Here is a 20460-nt window from a genome sequence, read left to right as displayed (position 1 = left end):
CTGTTCAGCTGATGCTTATTTTGGAAGGTTTAAGTCAATTACATCCAGCCCACTGTTCAGTGATGCTATTTTGGAAGGTTTTAATCAATTACATCACCCACTGTTCAGCTGATGCTTATTTTGGAAGGGTTTAAGTCAATTACTCCACCCACTGGTTCAGTGATGCTTATTTTGGAAGGGTTTAAGTCAATTACATCCAGCCCACTGTTCAGCTGATGCTTATTTTGGAAGGGTTTAAGTCAATTACATCCAGCCACTGTTCAGCTGATGCTTATTTTGGAAGGGTTTAAGTCAATTACATCCAGCCCACTGTTCAGCTGATGCTTTTTTGGCAGGGTTTTAAGTCAATTACATCCAGCCCACTTTTCAGCTGATGCTTATTGGAAGGGTTTATTCAATTACATCCAGCCCTGTTCAGCTGATGCTTATTTTGGAAGGGTTTAAGTCAATTAAATAAGCCCACTGTTCAGCTGATGCTTATTTTGGAAGGGTTTAAGTCAATTACATCCAGCCCACTTTCAGCTGATGCTTATTTTGAAGGGTTTAAGTCAATTACATCCAGCCCACTGTTCAGCTGATGCTTATTTGGAAGGGTTTAAGTCAATTACATCCAGCCCACTGTTCAGCTGAGCTTATTTTGGAAGGGTTTAAGTCAATACATCCAGCCCACTGTTCAGCTGATGCTTATTTTGGAAGGGTTTAAGTCAATTACATCCACCCATGTTCAGCTGATGCTTATTTTGAAGGGTTTAAGTCAATTACATCCAGCCCACTGTTCAGCTGATGCTTATTTTGGAAGGGTTTAAGTCAATTACATCCAGCCCACTGTTCAGCTGATGCTTATTTTGGAAGGGTTTAAGTCAATTACATCCAGCCCACTGTTCAGCTGATGCTTATTTTGGAAGGGTTTAAGTCAATTACATCCAGCCCACTGTTCAGCTGATGCTTATTTTGGAAGGGTTTAAGTCAATTACATCCAGCCCACTGTTCAGCTGATGCTTATTTTGGAAGGTTTAAGTCAATTACATCCAGCCCACTGTTCAGCTGATGCTTATTTTGGAAGGGTTTAAGTCAATTACATCCAGCCCACTGTTCAGCTGATGCTTATTTTGGAAGGGTTTAAGTCAATTACATCCAGCCCACTGTTCAGCTGATGCTTATTTTATCAATCCTGAAAATATGAAAGACAAAGTTAACCTCAGCAGAATTTGAACTCAGAATGTGAAGATGGACAAAATAATACCACTAAGCATTTTGCCCAGTGTTCTAATGATTCTGCCAGCTCACTGCCTCATGAGTACTACATATTAAGGTTTGATTATGAAACATTGTAGAAATGAAAAAAAAAAACATTTCCTTGTAATTAAACAGTATGTAGTGTAACCAGAAATATGTGGCATCACTGGTACCAAGAATTACTTAGAGGTGTCTTTTGCATGAGAAACAGTAGTTAAGTTAGTGTTAACATATTTAATGCAGTGAGCATAAAAAAAAAACTAAAAAAAACCTTCTAGAAATGATTCTGTAGTGAGCAAAAGCAAACAAACATGTAAAAAATTTTTAGTTGTTTGTTAATGTTATTTAAACAAGATTTATCCCTGACATTAACAATCCACTAATAGCTATAATTACTGCCTTATATTTAGCAGCTTATTGCTAATAATTCAAAACATTTGTCAATTATACTAACCTTCATTAAAAAAAATAAGTAGTCAAACAAAAATAATATGAGCTTTATTAATTTGAGTTTATTTATTTTACAAGAGTTTATTAAAAATAAAATAAAAACATCAACACTATTTGGAAGTGAAAATATCAATTAAAAGGGTTGACAAAGAAAATGTCACGTTGAAATGGTAAAAACAAAAAGGGGGGGGAGGATGTGGAGGTATATAGGTAGATTACCTGGTGTGTAAAGGAAGATCTATAAACAGAGAAGATTAGATATCTTGCAGCAAGTCTTGGGTAACTAGTAGACTTTTTCTACATAGGCCTGATCACATTAAGCCTGAGTTATAATCCTGGTCATGATAAACTCTTGAGGATAATAATTACATAACATTAACAAATCATAAAGCTAATGCTTTCTATTTTATGATCATTGACTTGTTTAGAAACAGTTTTTCTATATGGTTCAGAAAAAGAATATACAACTCTCCTTTCAACGAATTCTACCTTAGAACAAAAGTACTTTTTAAACCAGAGGCTTTAAATCAATGCATATTTAGTTAGATGAATGCAAACACATCTGTTTAACGGTCTATCTATTCCTAACTTTCGGCATAAAACTCGCAGCCACCATGAGTGATCACAGTTAACAGTAGAAAGTAAATGTAATAAGATAAAGCTTGCACTTCTGACAAGTTGTGGTGCACCTGAGCACTGTATACAATAATTTCATTATTATTATTTTTATTAAAATATCATATTCAAAAGCGACAGGTGGTATTGTTCTGAAGCTGAAGTGCCACTGAATACAACCAACAGAATGAGGTAAAAAAAAAAGAAGCATTTAAAAAGATTGGTATTGAACTTTATAATATGAAAAGAAAACTATCTTTCAAAGGTGGACATTAAGTTACTAAATTCTGTCAGTTTCAAAATTTTGTTGTAAATTACCAGCAGTTTCCAGTTCAGCAAAAAATATGGATATTGTGATATTTAAGTATTTATGGTGTTATTGATTTATTTTTTCCTGATGTCAGAAAAACCTGTAGCTAATAAATCTCTCACAAACAATTACATATAATGGAATTCTCTCTTTGTTATTTGTGGCAGTATCGTGGAACATGATTAATTAAGCAATATTATTATCTGGTGCAGTTTAAGCAAGTATTGTTATCCAGTGCTACACCAGCAATTGCTATTTAGACTGCACTGCTATTTATCGAACTGAAGAAAGCAAAAATTCTATAGACTGAAGCAATGACACTTTTGGTAGTAACTCTAGAACTACTGTTAGTATATTATATTAAATATAGATAATACACATGTAGTGATAAATAAAAATTCTCGTATCTTCCATCTCTCATTAACCAAATATAATATATATGTGTGTGTGTGCACAAAAAGAAACTAGGCAGTTTTCATTTGAAATGCAGGTGCATCCTCCTCCTTGAGTGAAAACCTCATTCACCATGAAATAACTATTTCTTTACTACCCACAAGGGGCTAAACACAGAGGAGACAAACAAGGACAGGCATAGGTATTAAGTCGATTACATCAACCCCAGTGCGTAACTGGTACTTAATTTATTGACCCCGAAAGGATGAAAGGCAAAGTCGACCTCAGCGGAATTTGAACTCACAACGTAACGCAGACGAAATACCGCTAAGCATTTCGCCCGGCGTGCTAACGTTTCTGCCAGCTCGCCGCCTTAAATGAAATACCAACTTTTTGATCTATCTGAGTGACACCAACAATAAACCAAACCTTTAGCTGCCTTGGATATCTGAAGTGGTTATTAATAGTTAAAAGTATTAGAAAGATTGAATCTAAAATCATAATTTAAGTGTACTCCAGCTGTTCTTACAGTCTTCAAGCAACTGAGATAGTGTTGTAGCATTTCTGGAAATTATGTCTGTGCAACAAACTGCACCACAGAACATCGAGTGTTTTTGTTCTGTAAACTGGCTATATTACACCATATACTTATATCCAGGGAAAACCACACAATGTAACTATATCAAGGGAATATCACATTGTATGATTATATCCAGGCAATATCATACCATATCATTTTAACTAGTAATATCACACCATATAATTGTATCCAAGTAATACCACATTGTATAAATTACATCCAGGCAATATCATAGCATATAATTATATCAAGGTAATATCACATTGGATAATTGTATCTGCTCGTTGTTTATGTTTTTAGATTGCTATTTTTTATGTGTTTTCAGTGGTGATCAGTCCAGCTAACACCAGACAACTGTATTTCATTACAGACTTAACACTGCTACATGTCAAATTATTTCATTTTACATATTAGAGTGGTTCAATTTACACACCACCAAACAAATTGTTACTGATTATTTAATAGGGCCCTGGTCTGTTGACACTTATTTGCAATCCCTTCTTCCATACTTTGCCATAAAATACAAGTTTTTTTTTTTTTTTAAATCATCTAACACCTAATTTTCAGTAACAGATGAACAAGGTTTAATACAAAGATATAAAAAAAAAAAAAATCCACTTCGAAATCTAAGGTTGATATAAAGTATTCATTGGAAGGAGAGAGTTTATTAGTTAGAATGATTCATTTTTAAATAATTATAAAAAATTGTAGGCATTTTATGTGATTCTTTCCAGAGTATGTTTACCTTGATCAAATATTAAATAATCTCACAAGAAACAATGAAACAAATCAATGTCAAGCCAAAATACTGTATCAAATATTAAAACAGTTCTTTTCTAAACCCAGAACACCAAAATAATTTACCATAGTTTTAACTTACATATTTTCTTTCTCTCTTTATGTTAGAGGAAATGGAGTCAACTTAACAATAATAATAATATAAGCTACAAGGACAAGGCTGTTGAGGTGAGATATAATTTATAATATCAACCACAAGAATATTACAAATACTTCCAGGGCATTTAGAATAGTTATGAACAGAACTGAATACTTTAAGTTTTGGTTCATTAACATTTTCTTTTTCAACTACATTGCCCTTATGATGGTGACAATAAGTCTTTCTGCTTTAGGCACAGGGCTTGAAATTTGTGGGAAGAGCACTAGTTGAATACATCAACCCCAGTACTCAACTGGTACTTATTTTATTGATCCTGAAAGGACGAGAAGCAAAGTTGGCCTTGGTGGCATTTGAACTCAGGATGTAAATATGGACAAAATGCTGCTAAGCATTTCATTCTAACAATTCTGCCAGCTCACCACCTTAATAATAATAATAATAATAATAAATAACGATAACCATAACAACAACTTTAATAATAAGTTCTAATAAAGGCATTAGGCCAGAAATATAGTGGAGGATTAGTTGATCAAACTGCTTCAAGTACTTAACAGGTGCTAACATTATCAACCTTGGAAGGGTGAAAGGTATAAAGTTGATCCCCACTCCAGAGAGAGATATTTGCAATCAGAAAGTAAATGGATGCAACTAAATAGTGCAAAGATCTTGTCTGGTGCTCAGCTAATTATGCTATTCACAACCCCCGAAAGTTATGACAATATAACAACAATTTCTTACACAGGTATAAAACCAGAAACTTTTGGGGAGTAAAAATGGATGTAAACAATCAATCATATCAACACCAGTATATAACTGGTACTTATTTTATCAATCTCAGGAAAACAAAAGGCAATGCTGACTCTGGCATGATTAGAACTCAGAACATAAAAGGATGTAACCATATACTGCAAAGTATTTTATTCAACACCCCACCATTCTTGTGATGATGATGATGACGATAATCCTTTCTAATTTTGGCACAAGGCCAGAAATTTTGAGGGGGCAAAGCAATTACATCAACTCCACTGGCACTTTATTTTATTGACTCTGAAAGGCAAAGTTGACATCGGTGGCATTTGAACTCAGAATGTAACAAGCTGGAAGAAATGCTGCTAAGTATTTCGTTCCGATGCATTAACAATTCTGCCAGTTTGCCACCTTCATAACAATAATAATAGTAATACTAACCAATAATAATTCTTTGTAATTTCGGCACAAGGTCAGCAAATTTAGTGGAAGTAGGGTTGGTCAATCACACCGACCTGGATACTTGACTAGTACCGTCTTCATTTTATTGACCACCCCACTAAAGGGATGAAAGGCAAAGCTAACCTTGGCAGGATCTGAATACAATAATTAAGGAGTCACAACTAAATATTGGAAAGCATTTAATCTAACACTAACGATTCTGCTAATCCACCATTTTAAAAATAATAATAATAATAATATTAATAATAATGATGATAATTTCAAATTTTGGCACAAGGCCAATAATTTTGGGGGAGGGGATAAGTCAATTATATCAACCCCAGCGTTCAACTGGTACTTATTTTATCGATCCCGAAAGGATGAGAGGTAAAGTCGACCCTTGAAGGATGAAAGGCAAAGTTGACCCGGGTGGCACTTGAACTCAGAACGTAAAGCCCAAAGAAATGCTGCTAAGCATTTTTCGCAGGCATGCTAGTGATTCTGCCAGCTCACCACCTTAATAATAATAATGATAATAATAATAATAATAAAATAATGAAATCTTGCAGTAAAAATTAAAGAGACAGAAAACATTTCTGTAGCAATAATAATTTGTCTTGTTGGTTGTATAAGGATAACCAAAGACATTTAACAAGAGTTCAATCTCTATTTAGTAGATGCTAATAAAACAAAAAAAAATGGTCCTGTGGTAAGAGGTCGTAGTAGGTGAATAACAATCTGTGTAACAATAGTTCAAGTAATAATTTAACACTTGAGAAAGATATCGATGATGATGATGATGAAGAATCTATGCTCCCTTTCAAGAAATGTGTGGTACAAGATCACATGTTTGTTGAAGAGGGAGATGTAGTTAACTGAAAGTGAACTGACCAAATCCTTGGTGTATTACTGGTATTTACTTGGATCAATCCTGAAGGGATGGAAGTCAAAGCTGACTTAGACAAGTTCATGCCATTGTAGACGGTAACAAAATATCTGTATTTATTTTAAAACGAATCGAGCTTTCAATGACAGAATAACATAAGGAAAATACTAAAGTTTTGTTGAGACATTAAGAACAGGGGCTACTGTTTTAAGTTTTGTTTTGTGGTTTCTTGGGATAGAAATAAATAATACAATAGAAGTGCAAGAGATGAGGATGGGGAGACAAGCAAACAAACATTAAAAAGAAATAAAATGAAACCCAACAGAATACAATAGAAGCCACAAAAGGGGTGAGGTGAAGGGAGAAAGCAGTGAAAAACTGCAGTGGACTTTTCCCTGAATCATTATTAAAGAAATATCACATTGTGCAGAATTGTCCTAAACACACTGCAGGTAAGACATTGTTTTGGATACATTCCATGATGGTTTGTATTTTGGTAATCTTTATATATACAACCACAAACATATAAGCACACACATGCTCACAGTCACACACTCACTCACATATCAATATATAAAGAATTTGTGTTGATTTTTATGTATTTGTTTGACTGAGAAATATTTTCACACAACCATATGAATACATTGGCACAGGGATCTTGCCAACAACATCCCATGAGTTGTCTTTGGAGTTGTACACTTCTATCAGATCAGAATAAAGGTTCTCTTTTGACCCCCTGCACCGGCCCCCAAATAAATAGATTTTCTCATCCAGCACAGCCAAGCTAACAAAGTCACGGGCACATCTCATTTCGGGGAGAATGTCCCAGTTACCAGTTAGTGGTGTGTAACGAAATACACCTTCAAGCCCTACCACGTATATCTGAGAGTTCAATACCACAGCACTGAGGCACATGTCATTTGCAGGAAGACCATTCTTTACGATGCTACAGGTATGTGTTGTTGTATCATAACATTGTACGACATTTGTCACGACCTCGTCATTGTTTTTCCCTCCGAACAGATAGATGTATTTACCATAGGCAACATAACCCATGTTTTCTACAGCAAACAGTAGTTTTCCCGTGCTTGTCCATTTATTTGAAGAACTATCCCACATTTCTACAGTGTTTAGCACACATTCTTCATCAAATCCTCCCAATACATAAATGTTGTTATCAACGACAGCCATAGCGTGTCGTCTTCGAGCTTGTAACATGTTGTTTCCTCTAATCCAGGAATGGAATGTGAGATCATATTTCCATAATTCTGGACTTCTCAAACCACCAGACACATAAATCTCATTGCCGATCACTGCAGCAGCATATTCGTTTCGCTTTTTGAAGGGAAGCGGTTTCAAAGACACAAACTCTTTTGTATCTGGTCTGTAAAACTCCACATCACTGCTGAGGCCATCAGCCACTCTGCCACCGAGGAGTACAGCAACTTCCGTGTAAGAGAAAGCAAAGCGAGGAGTAATCTGATAAGCTTGTAGTAAGTTACGCCGTGAAGGAACAGTATGGAATGAGATTGCATCCTCTATCATTTCTTGACCCTTTTCACACGTCATATGATTGGATTTGATCACGTAATCCAGCAGGTAGCTTTGAGCAATCAAGGGAAACTTCACACAAGTCATCATCTGGTAGCGGAAAGATTTCCTGTGTTCAATGTCATACTCCAGCCATTTGACAGCAGCCTCGAAAACCTACAAAAGAAAACAAGTCAATAGAGTTGAAATATCGATTTTTTTTTTAAAAAGTGGCACAAGTATTTTAGAATTACAATCGATTAAATTAACTTAAGTCAATGCATGTCTTATACCTATTTTATATGCAGCCTTCTTGCTTGTATTTATTTTATTAACCCAGAAATTGAAGAGATGCAAAGCATTTTGTCTGATGCTCTGCTTGTTATGTGGCCCATCACTTTCATGTACAGTTTAAATAATAATAATCGTTACAGTATGAGAACAACAATAGCATCATCAACAAGATTTAAAGTTAGGTTAGTGACTGAAGATGGTACAGTCTTTATCACAAGAAGTTTTGTTCCAAAAACAGGGGTCACACAGAATGTTCAGATCTTTAATATTTATGTTTAATAAATGGAGAGAAATCCCATTACTATAATGTTCTAGTGACAAGTTAGTAGATAGAAGAATGAACAGACTCTTGTTAAGTTGCATCAATGAATCAGAGCAGTGGAGAATGAAGATTCAATGTAAATGCTGTTTTGTTGTAGTGATCAAATAAGACAGAAATGATGTGATGGGGAGCAAGAGAAATCCATAGCCAAACCATAAAAAAATGTTTAAAGGCAATGAAGTGTTGTGGTTAAGGTGCTGTATAACTGAGTCATGGTTTAAAACCAGCCACCAACACTGTTGGACTCTAGCATAAATTATATGCATGAAGTAGCCTTATTTGAAATGCAGGTGTTACTCTCACTTCATGCTTGAGTGATTGCTGGTTAGATAAAAATGTTAACTAGTAACTAACACTATTATGTTACCACAAATTCCAGTCCTGGTTGCAGTGTGGTGGCTTGAGTGTCTCAATGACCTTGAGACCTATGCTGAACAGGTCAAAAGATAGGGGCCAGACTAATATGGACCACCTCTTCTGACAGGTAAAAATGGGTTTGTGTAGAGCCAATACCCTTGATTAGACAAAAGAAGCAACATTACAAATGCACTGATGACAATTTGAAAACAACAAAACCTGGGGGATGAAGGCTTAAGATAACAAGGTGATTTACAGAACAGCATAACCCATGATAATATTGATAAATGGATTTAAATATCAGAAATATAAATTTTCTTTAAATGTTTTATAAGTCATCAGAAAAAATACAATTACTGTCCTTACTGCTACACTGTAGCACAGAGCACAACCATCCCGTATTTGTCTATAATACTGTACTCTACACCTATTTCTTTACTACCCACAAGGGGCTAAACACAGAGGGGACAAACAAGGACAGACAAACGGATTAAGTCGATTACATCGACCCCAGTACGTAACTGGTATTTATTTAATCGACCCCGAAAGGATGAAAGGCAAAGTTGACCTCGGCGGAATTTGAAATCAGAACGTAACGGCAGACGAAATATGGCGTGCTAACGTTTCTACCGGTTCGCTGCCTTCTGTACTCTACATCTATTACACTATGTTATTACTCCCACACTCCACTCCACACATTATCTTCAACCGCTTTCAGAATTAAAAAATGGGATAACTATGGCTGAGATACCTCTGTTCAGGGGTCTTCTTAATAATAGTATAACATTTTACCATCAAATTCCATGCTTTAAGTCATCTAAAGCACTTTTATTACACCCTCCCCTAACAACATTACCAACACTATCACAATGCATGATATTACTCTAATATCTCTAATATAATTACTAATTACACTCTCCTCCAATAACATTATCACATTCTGTATTACCAGACTACTACAATAATATCTCTAATACAATTACAAAAACATCAGTCACTAATAATACTACCACCACCACTACTGATAAAGTAGTATATTGACAAAGTATTTTGCCAGAGGGGGAGAATACTGCAATCTTGGTGAAAGTGAACATCCTAGACACATGTAGGTTAGCTAGAGAAGTAGATGATGACAAGAACATTGTACATTGACACAACAAGAAGTATGATGTGGATGACCTAATTTCTAAGGATTTTAACAACCAATGAGTGACAATTTTTAAAAGATGGTTCAACTAGCAAATCATTTTGTTGCTTACATCTTTCTTTCTTTTTTTTGGGGGGGGGGATCATACATAATCCTGAATTAATTGTCATTCTTAAAAGAACTATAGAGGTCGTTATCAGTTGTTGTCGAGTACCAAGTTTGCCCTGAGCAAGCACGGGTATAATCCATCTGGTCATTTATCCAGGACAAAATTATCTAATCTTTCCTGCCTGGAATAAGATGATCAGGTGTGAATCATGACTGACTGAAAATTCAACTTGCTTTTGCAACTGTTTTGGCACTGAAGATAAACATATGAATGCACATACAGAAATCATCATCATTAATATCCATTTACCAAGTTGGCATAGATTGGACAGTTTGATGGGAGCTGTCAAGGCCAGGGGCTGCACCAGGCTCCAGTGTCTGTTTTGGCATGGTTTTTATTGGCTGGATACCCTTCCTGTTGCCAACCACCTTACAGAGTGTACTGGGTGTTTTTTACGTGACACCAGCAGCACTTTCTTTTTACAGGGCACCTGCACTGGTGATTTTACATGGCACCAACAGATTTACTGAGTAACTTGCACGACAAAATGCTCCCCAGGATATCAATTCTTTTGTGGTGGACAGAACTTCAAGTGAACAGCAAAGCACCAGATATATCAATCAGTCCAGAGGGATATATATATATATATATATATATATATATATATAATTTTAAAATAGGATAAAATCTTTATAAGAATTTATCAAGTAGTTAGCGTGAAAAACCTCATAAGAGAAAAAAATCCACCAATTTTTTTCACTTAAATATATTTATTTATATTATATAGAGGACATTATTACACATAAATGCCACACACTAGGAGGGACTCAAAGTTAAAACTACTAAAAAAAAAATAACCATATCGTACCAAATGCAACTCTCGAAGCAAGTCATTTAAAAACAGGATTCAGCTGCAGATCACCTGTGATTTCGTAATTAGTGCAGTGGTTTGCACTCTTTACTCATCAGTGCAAGCATAATTCAAGATTTATAATAATTGAACAAAATCAATCGTCTGGTATGTTGATTTGTTCATTCATTATAAATCTTGAATTATGCTTGCACTGATGAGTAAAGAGTGCAAACCACTGCACTGATTATGAAAACACAGGTGATCTGCAGCTGAATCCTGTTTTTAAATGACTTGCTTCGAGAGTTGCATTTGGTACGATATGTTTATTTATTTTAGTAGATTTGACTTTAAGAGTCCCTCCTAGTGTGTGGCATATATGTGTAATAATGCCCTCTCTTTCTCTCTATTATATATATATATATATATATAGATAGATAGATAGATAAATTGATCAAAATAAAAACATGATGCCAAGGATTCAGCGGTACATATGTTTCGGGCCTTTATTAGACAGATTTATAACAATGCATAATGTATGTCTGTGGCCTTCTTCCTATAGATAGATAGATAGAGAGAGAGAGAGATTAAAACATCTGATGTCAACTAAGTCAGCATTGCCAAATAGGTAACCTCAAAACAATTGTGTGATAATGTCTCATAATCTTCTTATAAGATAGTAGTGTATGATTTCCATTATGTTGAGCTCTCACACATAGACAGCTCCCACTGGCTCTTTATCATGAGTGTGTCATGTAGCTGAATGTCAGACTAGTGGGGTTTGTTCAGCCAATTTAGAAACCAGGCAGAAGCTGGACAATGATCTACTTCGACTCAGCAGTCAAGAATGGTGAAAATGAGAAATTCAAACACTCACCTGACTTTCAGTTGTACAATTTAGTCGTCTGTCCTTCAACAGATCTATCACACATTCGCCAGAGAGGCGTAAGAAATCTTCATCTTTTATGAGTGATGTGAAATGTTTACAGGCGTATTCCTTGGTGAACTCGTATAGTTCCTTATGTGCATGGGCATCAGACAGAGACAATGCGCAAAGACAGTTTGAGTCACTGATTTCCTCCTTGAAGAACTGAACACACAACTCTACTAACGTTGAGATTTGGAACATATGAGATTGTGAGAACAATTCAAAGACTATTCCAGTAGTAATGGTGATGCTCCCAGTATAAATGAAGTGCAAAACATGTCCAAACACCAGTGGATCGATTTGCTTGATGGTAAATGAGTTCTTATGTGTTTCTTCCATTCCAGACGAAAACATTGATTTGAAATAATAAGAACCTGCTGCCAAGATGGCTCGGTGGCAAGGGAATTTCTTGTCTTCAATAATTATAGTAACATCAGTGTAGTTTGCATTCACACGAAATGCTTCAACATTAGCTCTAAGAGCATCTGAATGCTGAGTGCTGAAATAGAACATTCCTTGTGAGTAAGAGTCGTCCTCTACACTCTTGTTCTGCTCTGCCATGACTGAAAAATACAAAAGAAGATACAATTAGTAAGATGATGGCGAGTATTGTCAGAAATAGATATTAAGTTAACACCAGTGTGTTTAAGAAATCATTAAATCAAGCAGATTCTACAAATTTAATATTCCTACAAAATTTTAACAAATCTGTATTGTCCATGGGTGCTTTAGCAGAGCTCCATCAATTACAAGCATTCTGGCCAGGCCTCTGATTTGAGGTTTACTTCCATCCTTCTTTTCTTCTTTCCATTAGTCTCAGATACTTTGAAAAGGGTCACAGAAACAGGAGTTTCCTCCTCAGACTGTGGGCCCTCAGTTTATCAAGGGTAATCCTGCATCTATACATTTATGTGTAATCCTGGGCAAAACTTTTTAAGGAAGACTGGTGATTGCTCAAGCATGCAAGTCTCCCCTTTCAAAGCAGCCAATGTTTACCTAAGGAAAAGGCAGCTAACTTGGGGCCGATACACTTCAGCACCTATATTGTTGTTGCAGGCATTACTGGCTGAATGCAAAGAGCCAGAACATATTGCAAGGTGTCTCGACCAAACCTCTAATGGTTTTACTAATCTACCAATCTGGTTTGGTGCATTTTTTTTTAATGCCACCAAAAGAACAGAAGGCAACATTTACCTCAGTGAGACCTGAAAGAGCACAGATGGCCACAACAAATACCACAAGAATTCTGTCCAGCACTTTAACAATTCTATATTTGCCACCTTCTTTGAACTAAGCCTTTAAAAGAAAAATGACTGTAAAGTGCTGGCAACATGGTATTGAACACAACCATTACTACAATCTCCTCATTCAGGCTCACAATTGCTTACATAACTTGTCTGACAATAATACAATACATTAATGGACAAAATATCCTTGAGGCAAATGGAAAACTTGCAGAGATAAGAGTACAGTTAAATAACACAAGCACCCATTCCACCCCAACATACGCACAACCACATACATTTGAAGTATATTAGAAAAGCACCTTTTTGTTGTTGACATTTATAAACTGCTTGACAAATTGCTTTTACACCTGCATGTTTTTTTTCCTGAATCCTGTTGGCAAAGCAATAAATAGCCAAGCAGAGATATGTTTTTTGTACAATGGCTCTAAAAATGTGCAATAATAAAGTCAGCCTTGTTTTATCAAGCAAACTTGGATCATATTTTCCTGTCACATTAACTTATAGCAAAACAAAAAACCAAAACGTCATATCATATGAATATCACATGATATGATAATGATCATCATTTAATGTCTGCCTTCCATGCTGGCATACACTCACATATATATTCAGTGATTAACAAGAGTTAATAAATTGAGGTTAACAAAGCCATATGGCTGTTCTACACTTTGGAACAAGATAGTAGCTAAAGACAAGATGACATGTCATGCCATTACTCTAATATTTGATAATTGTGTTAAATAAAAAAAAAATAACAACTGTAGTATGTTTTTGAGATGGTTATGGGTCAAGTGTAATGTAGTAACCGGTTTGAAAGAGAATAATGTTACCAATAAAACCCGAGCACACATGACTGCTCTATCAAACAGAATGACAGACTGCTTTGTATGAATATATATATATATAGCCCTCGAAAAATCTTGTTATAGTTAACTTGTAAAGATCAGAAAAAGAGATTTGTTACAAATGGCTTCATACAATGGAAAGATATATTAACAGATAACTTATATGTAGTAGAGTGTTATGAAAAAAAATTAAACATAGTGGAAAGACAAGTTATCAAGGAGGGAGTGACATAGTCATTGTCACCATTTCATACTTACTTTCCATGCTTGCATGGATCAGATGGCATTTACTGAGGCAGATTTTCTACTGCTGGATACCCTCCCTATTGTCAACCCTCACCTGTTTCCAAGCAAGGTAACATTTCCCCATGGCCAGGCATGTTTTCCAAGGAAGACTATGTATGAACATCATTTGTATGATGGTGGTGCTTGTTTACAATCTCCATGTAATGTTTAGACAAGGATGATGGTGATGATGATCATCATCATTTAATGTCCATTTTCCATGCTAGCATGGGTTGGACGATTTGACTGAGGACTGGTGAACCAGATGGCTGCGCCAGGCTCCAATCTAATCTAGCAGAGTCTCTACAGCTTGATGCCCTTCCTAACGCCAAACACACCAAGAGTGTAGTGGGTGCTTTTATGTGCCACCGGCATGAGGGCCAGTCTGGTGGTACTGGCAATGGCCACGCTCGAAATTGTGTTTTTTACGTGCCACCTGCACAGGAGTCAGTCCAGCAGCACTGGCAGTGACCTCGCTCGAATGTTTTCTTCACGCACCACAGGCACAAGTGCCAGTAAGACGACACTGGTAAGGATATACACAAATACACAGGCCTCTTTCAGCTTCTGTCTACCAAATCCCTAACAAAACTTTGGTCAGCCTGATGCTATAGTAGGAATCATTTGCCCAAGGTTCTGCACTGTGGGACTGAACCTGAGACCAAATGATTAGGAAGTGAGTTTCTGAACTACATAACCACACACAGATGACATATAAAGAAAAGGACATGAAGTCAGTATGACAACATTTCAAAATGGCATAGAAATAATGGTATTTGTTGTAAGAGACAGGGCTTGTACAGCTGACTCAGCTTCACAAGTTGAAACAAAACAAAAGGAAACAAAAGCTGCAATTGTAAAAGAAAGAGAAAGACGACATATAAGAAAAAGAGAAGAATACAGGCATTGTTTCTAACAGGACAGTTTGTTAACTTTACATATGTGTGAGGAAGGCATTTCATACAGAGCTTTAATCCACACACCCCTTTCCATGAATGGATGTTTAAATAAAAAGTAAACTTCATTCATGTCAGTAATAAATAGGTTTCGTTTAATCAGATTTTCAATGGTTTAATGATAAAACCCTATCATTAAGTGGCTTTGTGTGCAGACAGAAAGCTTTAATTGAAATGACCAAAAAAACAAAAAAATATTAAAAAATGAAAGAAAAGAAAAAAGTTTAAACTGTTTAAAGCAGTGGTTCTCAACCATTTTACACTTTTTCCCTATGAACCCCTTTAATAATAATAATAATAATAATAATAATAATAATAATAATAATTGTGTACAGTGCTCAGGTGCACTACAACTCATCTAAAGTGTATATATAATCAGGTGTAGTTTCGACGGATTTCGGGAAGCATGAGGGCCTTAAAGGATGCAGTGTCATGGCAGTCAACAACTGACGCAGGCAGTTTATTCCATGCTTCAGCAACCCTGAACGTGAAAAAATGTTTCCGAAAGTCATGGGAGCTGTGCTGTTTTCTGACTTTGTAGGCATGTCCACGTGTGTTAGACACATGGAGATCAAAAAGGTGTTCAGTGTTGTTGTTGGTGAGGTGGTTGATAACCTTGTGGGTGTTTACCAAGTCCGTCGCCAGACGCCGGAGCTTCAGTGAATCCATGCCCAGGGAAACAAGGCGCTCAGAATATGGTAGGTGTCTGATGGAGGGTATGCGTTTGGTTGCACGTCTCTGGACAGATTCCAGGAGGTCAATGTTCTGAGCAAGATAGGGATTCCAAACTGATGATGCGAATTCCAAGTGTGGTCGCACCATAGCTGTATACAGTTTTAAATAGATGGCTGGAGAGCGGCTAACAAAAGTCTTGCTGAGTGATGCCAAGACACCCTCGGCCTTCTTGACAATTTTAGAGATATGCTTTGTCCAACGCAAATCACTGCTGACAGTGATGCCTAGGTCACGCTCGCAAGAGGATTTCTTGATATCAGTGTTGTAGAGGGAGTATGTGGACGCAGGGTTTTTTCTCCCAAAATGCATGGTGGTACACTTGTCCACAGCCAGTTTCAGTTGCCAGTCTGTGATCCATTGCTGCATTGTGTCTAGGTCTGATTGCAGGAAAGAGTTGTAGACATCAGGATCAGTCCTCTTGATTTCAAGGTACAGCTTGATGTCGTCTGCATATTTCAATACTGTGGCATTCTTTAAATTGGCATATATGTCATTAATGTATGCCACAAACAGGAGGGGACCAAGGACAGATCCCTGTGGTACACCCGATGACATCTCATATGGTGTAGAGTGCTGTCCTAGAACTGTGACTACCTCCTTTCGGCTGAGGATGAAGGATTTCAACCAGTTAAAAAGGTCATCCCCCACACCCATTGCAGAGAGTTTCACCATAAGCCTTTTGTGTGGCACAGAGTTGAAAGCCTTAGCAAAGTCAAGGTAGACAACATCCACCCATGAGCCACTGTCAGTGATCTGAGTAATGTCCTCAAGGAACTCGACAAGCTGGTCACTGCAGCTGGAGTTAGGGACAAATCCATATTGTGAGGGTCGGATGAAACTGTGAGAGCTCCAGAAGTTCCAGAGTGTTTCTCTGACACACGATTCCATCAGTTTTGCAATACAGCTAGTGAGACTGACTGGGCGATAGTTGACAGGTGATGTGCGGTCACCCTTTTTGAACAGAGGAATGACACTGGCAGTTTTCCACTGCTCCGGAGTAGCACCATTGTTGAGACAGTACTGGAAGAAAATAGAAAGCTGGTGTAAAAGGAAGTGCCTGCCACGTTTGAGAAGCAGGTATGTAACGCCATCGAGACCAGGGGAGGCATAGTTGCGCTTATTTTGAAGGTGACGTCGCAGCATTGCAGGTGTAAATTCCATAGTTGTTATGGAGTTTGCTGTTAGTGATGGTGAAGATGGTACATTTTGACTTTCGACAGTGAATATGTTTGCATAGCACTCGGCAATGAGTTCTGCGCATTCCTTGGGGTCGTCAGTGATCTGGTTCGTGTGAGGGTTGCGAAGAGGGCCCACTGGAGAGTGAGGTCTCTGCTTTGAATGCACATATTTCCAGAAAACCTTGCTGTCAGGATTGGCTGCTATGCACTGTTCAAATTCAAGCACTGCATTTTTTGTCACTTGCTTGAGATGGTTGGAGGATTTATTCCGCTTCTTCCTGTTGGTGTCTGATTTATGCAACTTGTATTCCTGTTCAGCAGTCCGACGTTCCTTCCTGGCAAGTCGGACCGCTGAAGTTTCCCAAATTGCCCTTTTGGGGCGGTTCTTCTTTTTTTGTTTACGTGGCACTGATGCTGCACATGCTGCCCATATTGAGTCCAGGATACTCTGGAGTATAGTATTCACATCTCCAGAGTTGTAGAATTCACGCCAGTTTGGGTGCTGTAGTTCAGTGTGGTACAGGTTCCAATCTGTTCTCTTCCAATCGAAGGAAGCAGATTGGAGATGGTTCAGGTGTTTGTTGCCCGCAAGAGCCAGATTGGCGATGATCATAGCATGATCAGAGTCACCTAGAGGTTCCTCCGTAGTGCAATTGATAACCGCTTCAGGAGTTGTGGTGAAGAGCAGGTCCAAGGTGTTGTCGCCTCTTGTTGGAGAGGTGACTACTTGTGACCAGTTTGAGTCCAGTTTTAGTCCAGTTTGAGTCCAGTCACTACTTGTGACCAGTTTTACTTGGATGGAACTCCAGAACCATTCAAAGTTTTAAAAAATCCTATAATATTTTTACAATTACATATTTAAATATTATTAGGGATTGTACTAAAATATGTTAAAATGTGTTGTGCATTGTAGAAGTGCAATGAACCAATTTATTGCACATACATTTTAACAACAAAATCTTACAGGGGCCCCCAAGTGTTACATGGACTCCAGCAGAGAAACAATGATTTAAAGTTACTTGGAATTACGGGTGTAAATAACAAATGTATGCCATCATTAAAATAATGAATTAATAATTCAAATAACTATGAAGTGGAACTGTCGGAGATAACAGCAACAGCCATATCAATATTAAGCCAAAACATTTTCAGATGCACCATTCTGCTGTTGAATGAAGTCACATTGAATTTTCTCTTATGTTCATTTTGGTGTTCAGGAATTACAAATAATTTTTGGAGTGTGTTATTATGAATCCTAGTAGGGGAACGAACTGGCATAGTTAAGTTAAGTTAATTTTTTGTCTCAAAAAGCAAGGCCATGTAGGGGGACATGGAGTTATGTACAGGGTGGTGTTCATGCAAAGAGTTCAGGCCATTTGTGGTCAAGGGAGACTTTGAACCGAGTGGTCGTCGGTATCTTCACTATCTCGTCTGGCAGCTTATTCCACGGATCCGCAACCCGGATGGAGAAAGCCCCTCTCCTTCGATTGAGATGAAATCGTCGTAGATAGAGCTTTTCAGAGTGACCCCGCAGCCGACGTTCTGGAGCAGGAGTGAAGAACAGCTCTTTCAAGAGGTTACACTTTCCGCTTATGATGTTGTGAGCATAATCATAGCACTCCAGAGAAACTGCTTATGTATTTCATCCATTTTTGCTTTCTGAGGTCTACTTTGCCTTTCATTCTTTCAAGGTTTGATAAAAGAAGTACTAGTTGAACACTGGGCTCAATGTAATCAATTTACCCACTGCCCATAAAATTGCTGGCCTTGTGCTAAAATTTAAAACCATTATGAATCCTAGTGAAAGTATCGTACACCTTACTGGTGTGAACAATATGGTTGATGTTTAGCCTTAATTGCTTTATGTCAATGCCTGTAGGAAAAAGATGGGTAGGGAAGATATTCCAGAGGGATGCAATTCTGGGGAGGAATGATTGGGAGGGGGTTGGATGATTTTAGTGTTGTGTCTTGGGGAGTAAGACACAAATGAGGAAAGGAGAGAAAGATACATCAGTGCATTTAGATGGAGGTAGTATGTAGGGCGGCGAGCTGGCAGACACGTTGAAATAGCCGTATTTCGTTTGCTACTAGGTTCTGACTTCAAATTCCGCCCAGGTTGACTTTGCCTTTCATCCTTTCGGGGTCAATAAATTAAGTACCAGTTACGCACTGGGGTTGATGTAATCGACTTAATACCTTTGTCTGTCGTTGATTGTCCCCTCTGTGTTTAGCCCCTTGTAGGCAATAAAGAAATAGTTATGTAGCTTGCTTGTTCATAAGACTGTTGAAGGAATTGTAAGATTAGTCAGAGAGAAGAAACAGCTTGGTGACTGTAAAGTTGGGGAGTGCATCTCTGTTGATTAGTCAAATAAAAAAAACAAACAAAAAACTGGCATTCTGTTGGTTACAATGATGAGGGTTCCAGTTGATCTGATCAATGGAGCAGCTTGCTCGTAAAATTAACATGCAAGTGGCTGAGCACTCCACAGACATGCATACCTATTTCTTTACTACCCACAAGGGGCTAAACACAGAGGACAAACAAGGACAGACAAACGGATTAAGTCAATTATATCGACTCCAGTGCGTAACTGGTACTTATTTAATCGACCCAGAAAGGATGAAAGGCAAAGTCGACCTCGGCAGAATTTGAACTCAGAACGTAGCGGCAGACAAAATACAGCTAAGCATTTCGCCCGGCGTGCTAACGTTTCTGCCAGCTCGCCGCCTTTCCACAGACATGCATACCCTTAATGTAATTCTTAGGGAGGTTCAGCATGACACAATATGGGACAAGGCTGGCCCCTTGAAATACAAGTACAACTAATTTTGCCAGCTGAGTGAACTGGAGCAACGTAAAATAAAGTGTCATACTCAAAATACACAACATGTTGCCAGGAATTGAACTCATGACTTCATGATTGTGAGCCGAATACCCTAACTACTAAGCTATGTGCTTTCACAATCAGTCAAATACAATGAGAAGTTTAGCATTTGTAGTAATTTTAATGGTTTTAGTTGTGTTGTTCATAAGGTAGAATGAAGGTAGATTTACTGAAGACATTGTGAAAAGGATAGCATGCTTTATAAAGGCAACATCTACTTGATGATGGTAGCATGT

General features: G+C 37.4%; 1 protein-coding gene and 1 long non-coding RNA gene across 7 annotated transcripts in view; both read right to left on the bottom strand.

Annotated features, from left to right (window-relative positions):
* Positions 1-1723: 1723 nt before the first annotated feature.
* Positions 1724-5476, bottom strand: LOC118762870. The gene is made up of 2 exons (XR_004998619.1): positions 3391-5476; positions 1724-3146 (listed from the first exon to the last, which is right to left on the bottom strand). It is a non-coding gene; the product is annotated as an uncharacterized LOC118762870 (long non-coding RNA).
* Positions 5477-6236: 760 nt separating this feature from the next.
* The window catches only part of LOC115211060 (kelch-like protein 24), an 80206-nt gene continuing 65982 nt past the window's right edge, over positions 6237-20460 (bottom strand). For all 6 annotated transcript variants that reach the window (XM_029779943.2, XM_029779947.2, XM_029779944.2 and 3 more), the window contains 2 exons: positions 12043-12656; positions 6237-8263 (listed from right to left, as the gene is read on the bottom strand). In XM_029779943.2, coding sequence (XP_029635803.1) covers positions 7151-8263; positions 12043-12654 — 1725 coding nt within the window. In that variant the 5' untranslated portion in view covers positions 12655-12656 and the 3' untranslated portion in view covers positions 6237-7150. The remainder of the gene's footprint in view (positions 8264-12042; positions 12657-20460) is intronic.

Source organism: Octopus sinensis, linkage group LG4 (assembly GCF_006345805.1).
Source record: "Octopus sinensis linkage group LG4, ASM634580v1, whole genome shotgun sequence".
In the NCBI taxonomy this organism is placed as follows: Eukaryota; Metazoa; Mollusca; class Cephalopoda; order Octopoda; family Octopodidae; genus Octopus; species Octopus sinensis.
This window is presented reverse-complemented; position numbering and strand designations above follow the sequence as displayed.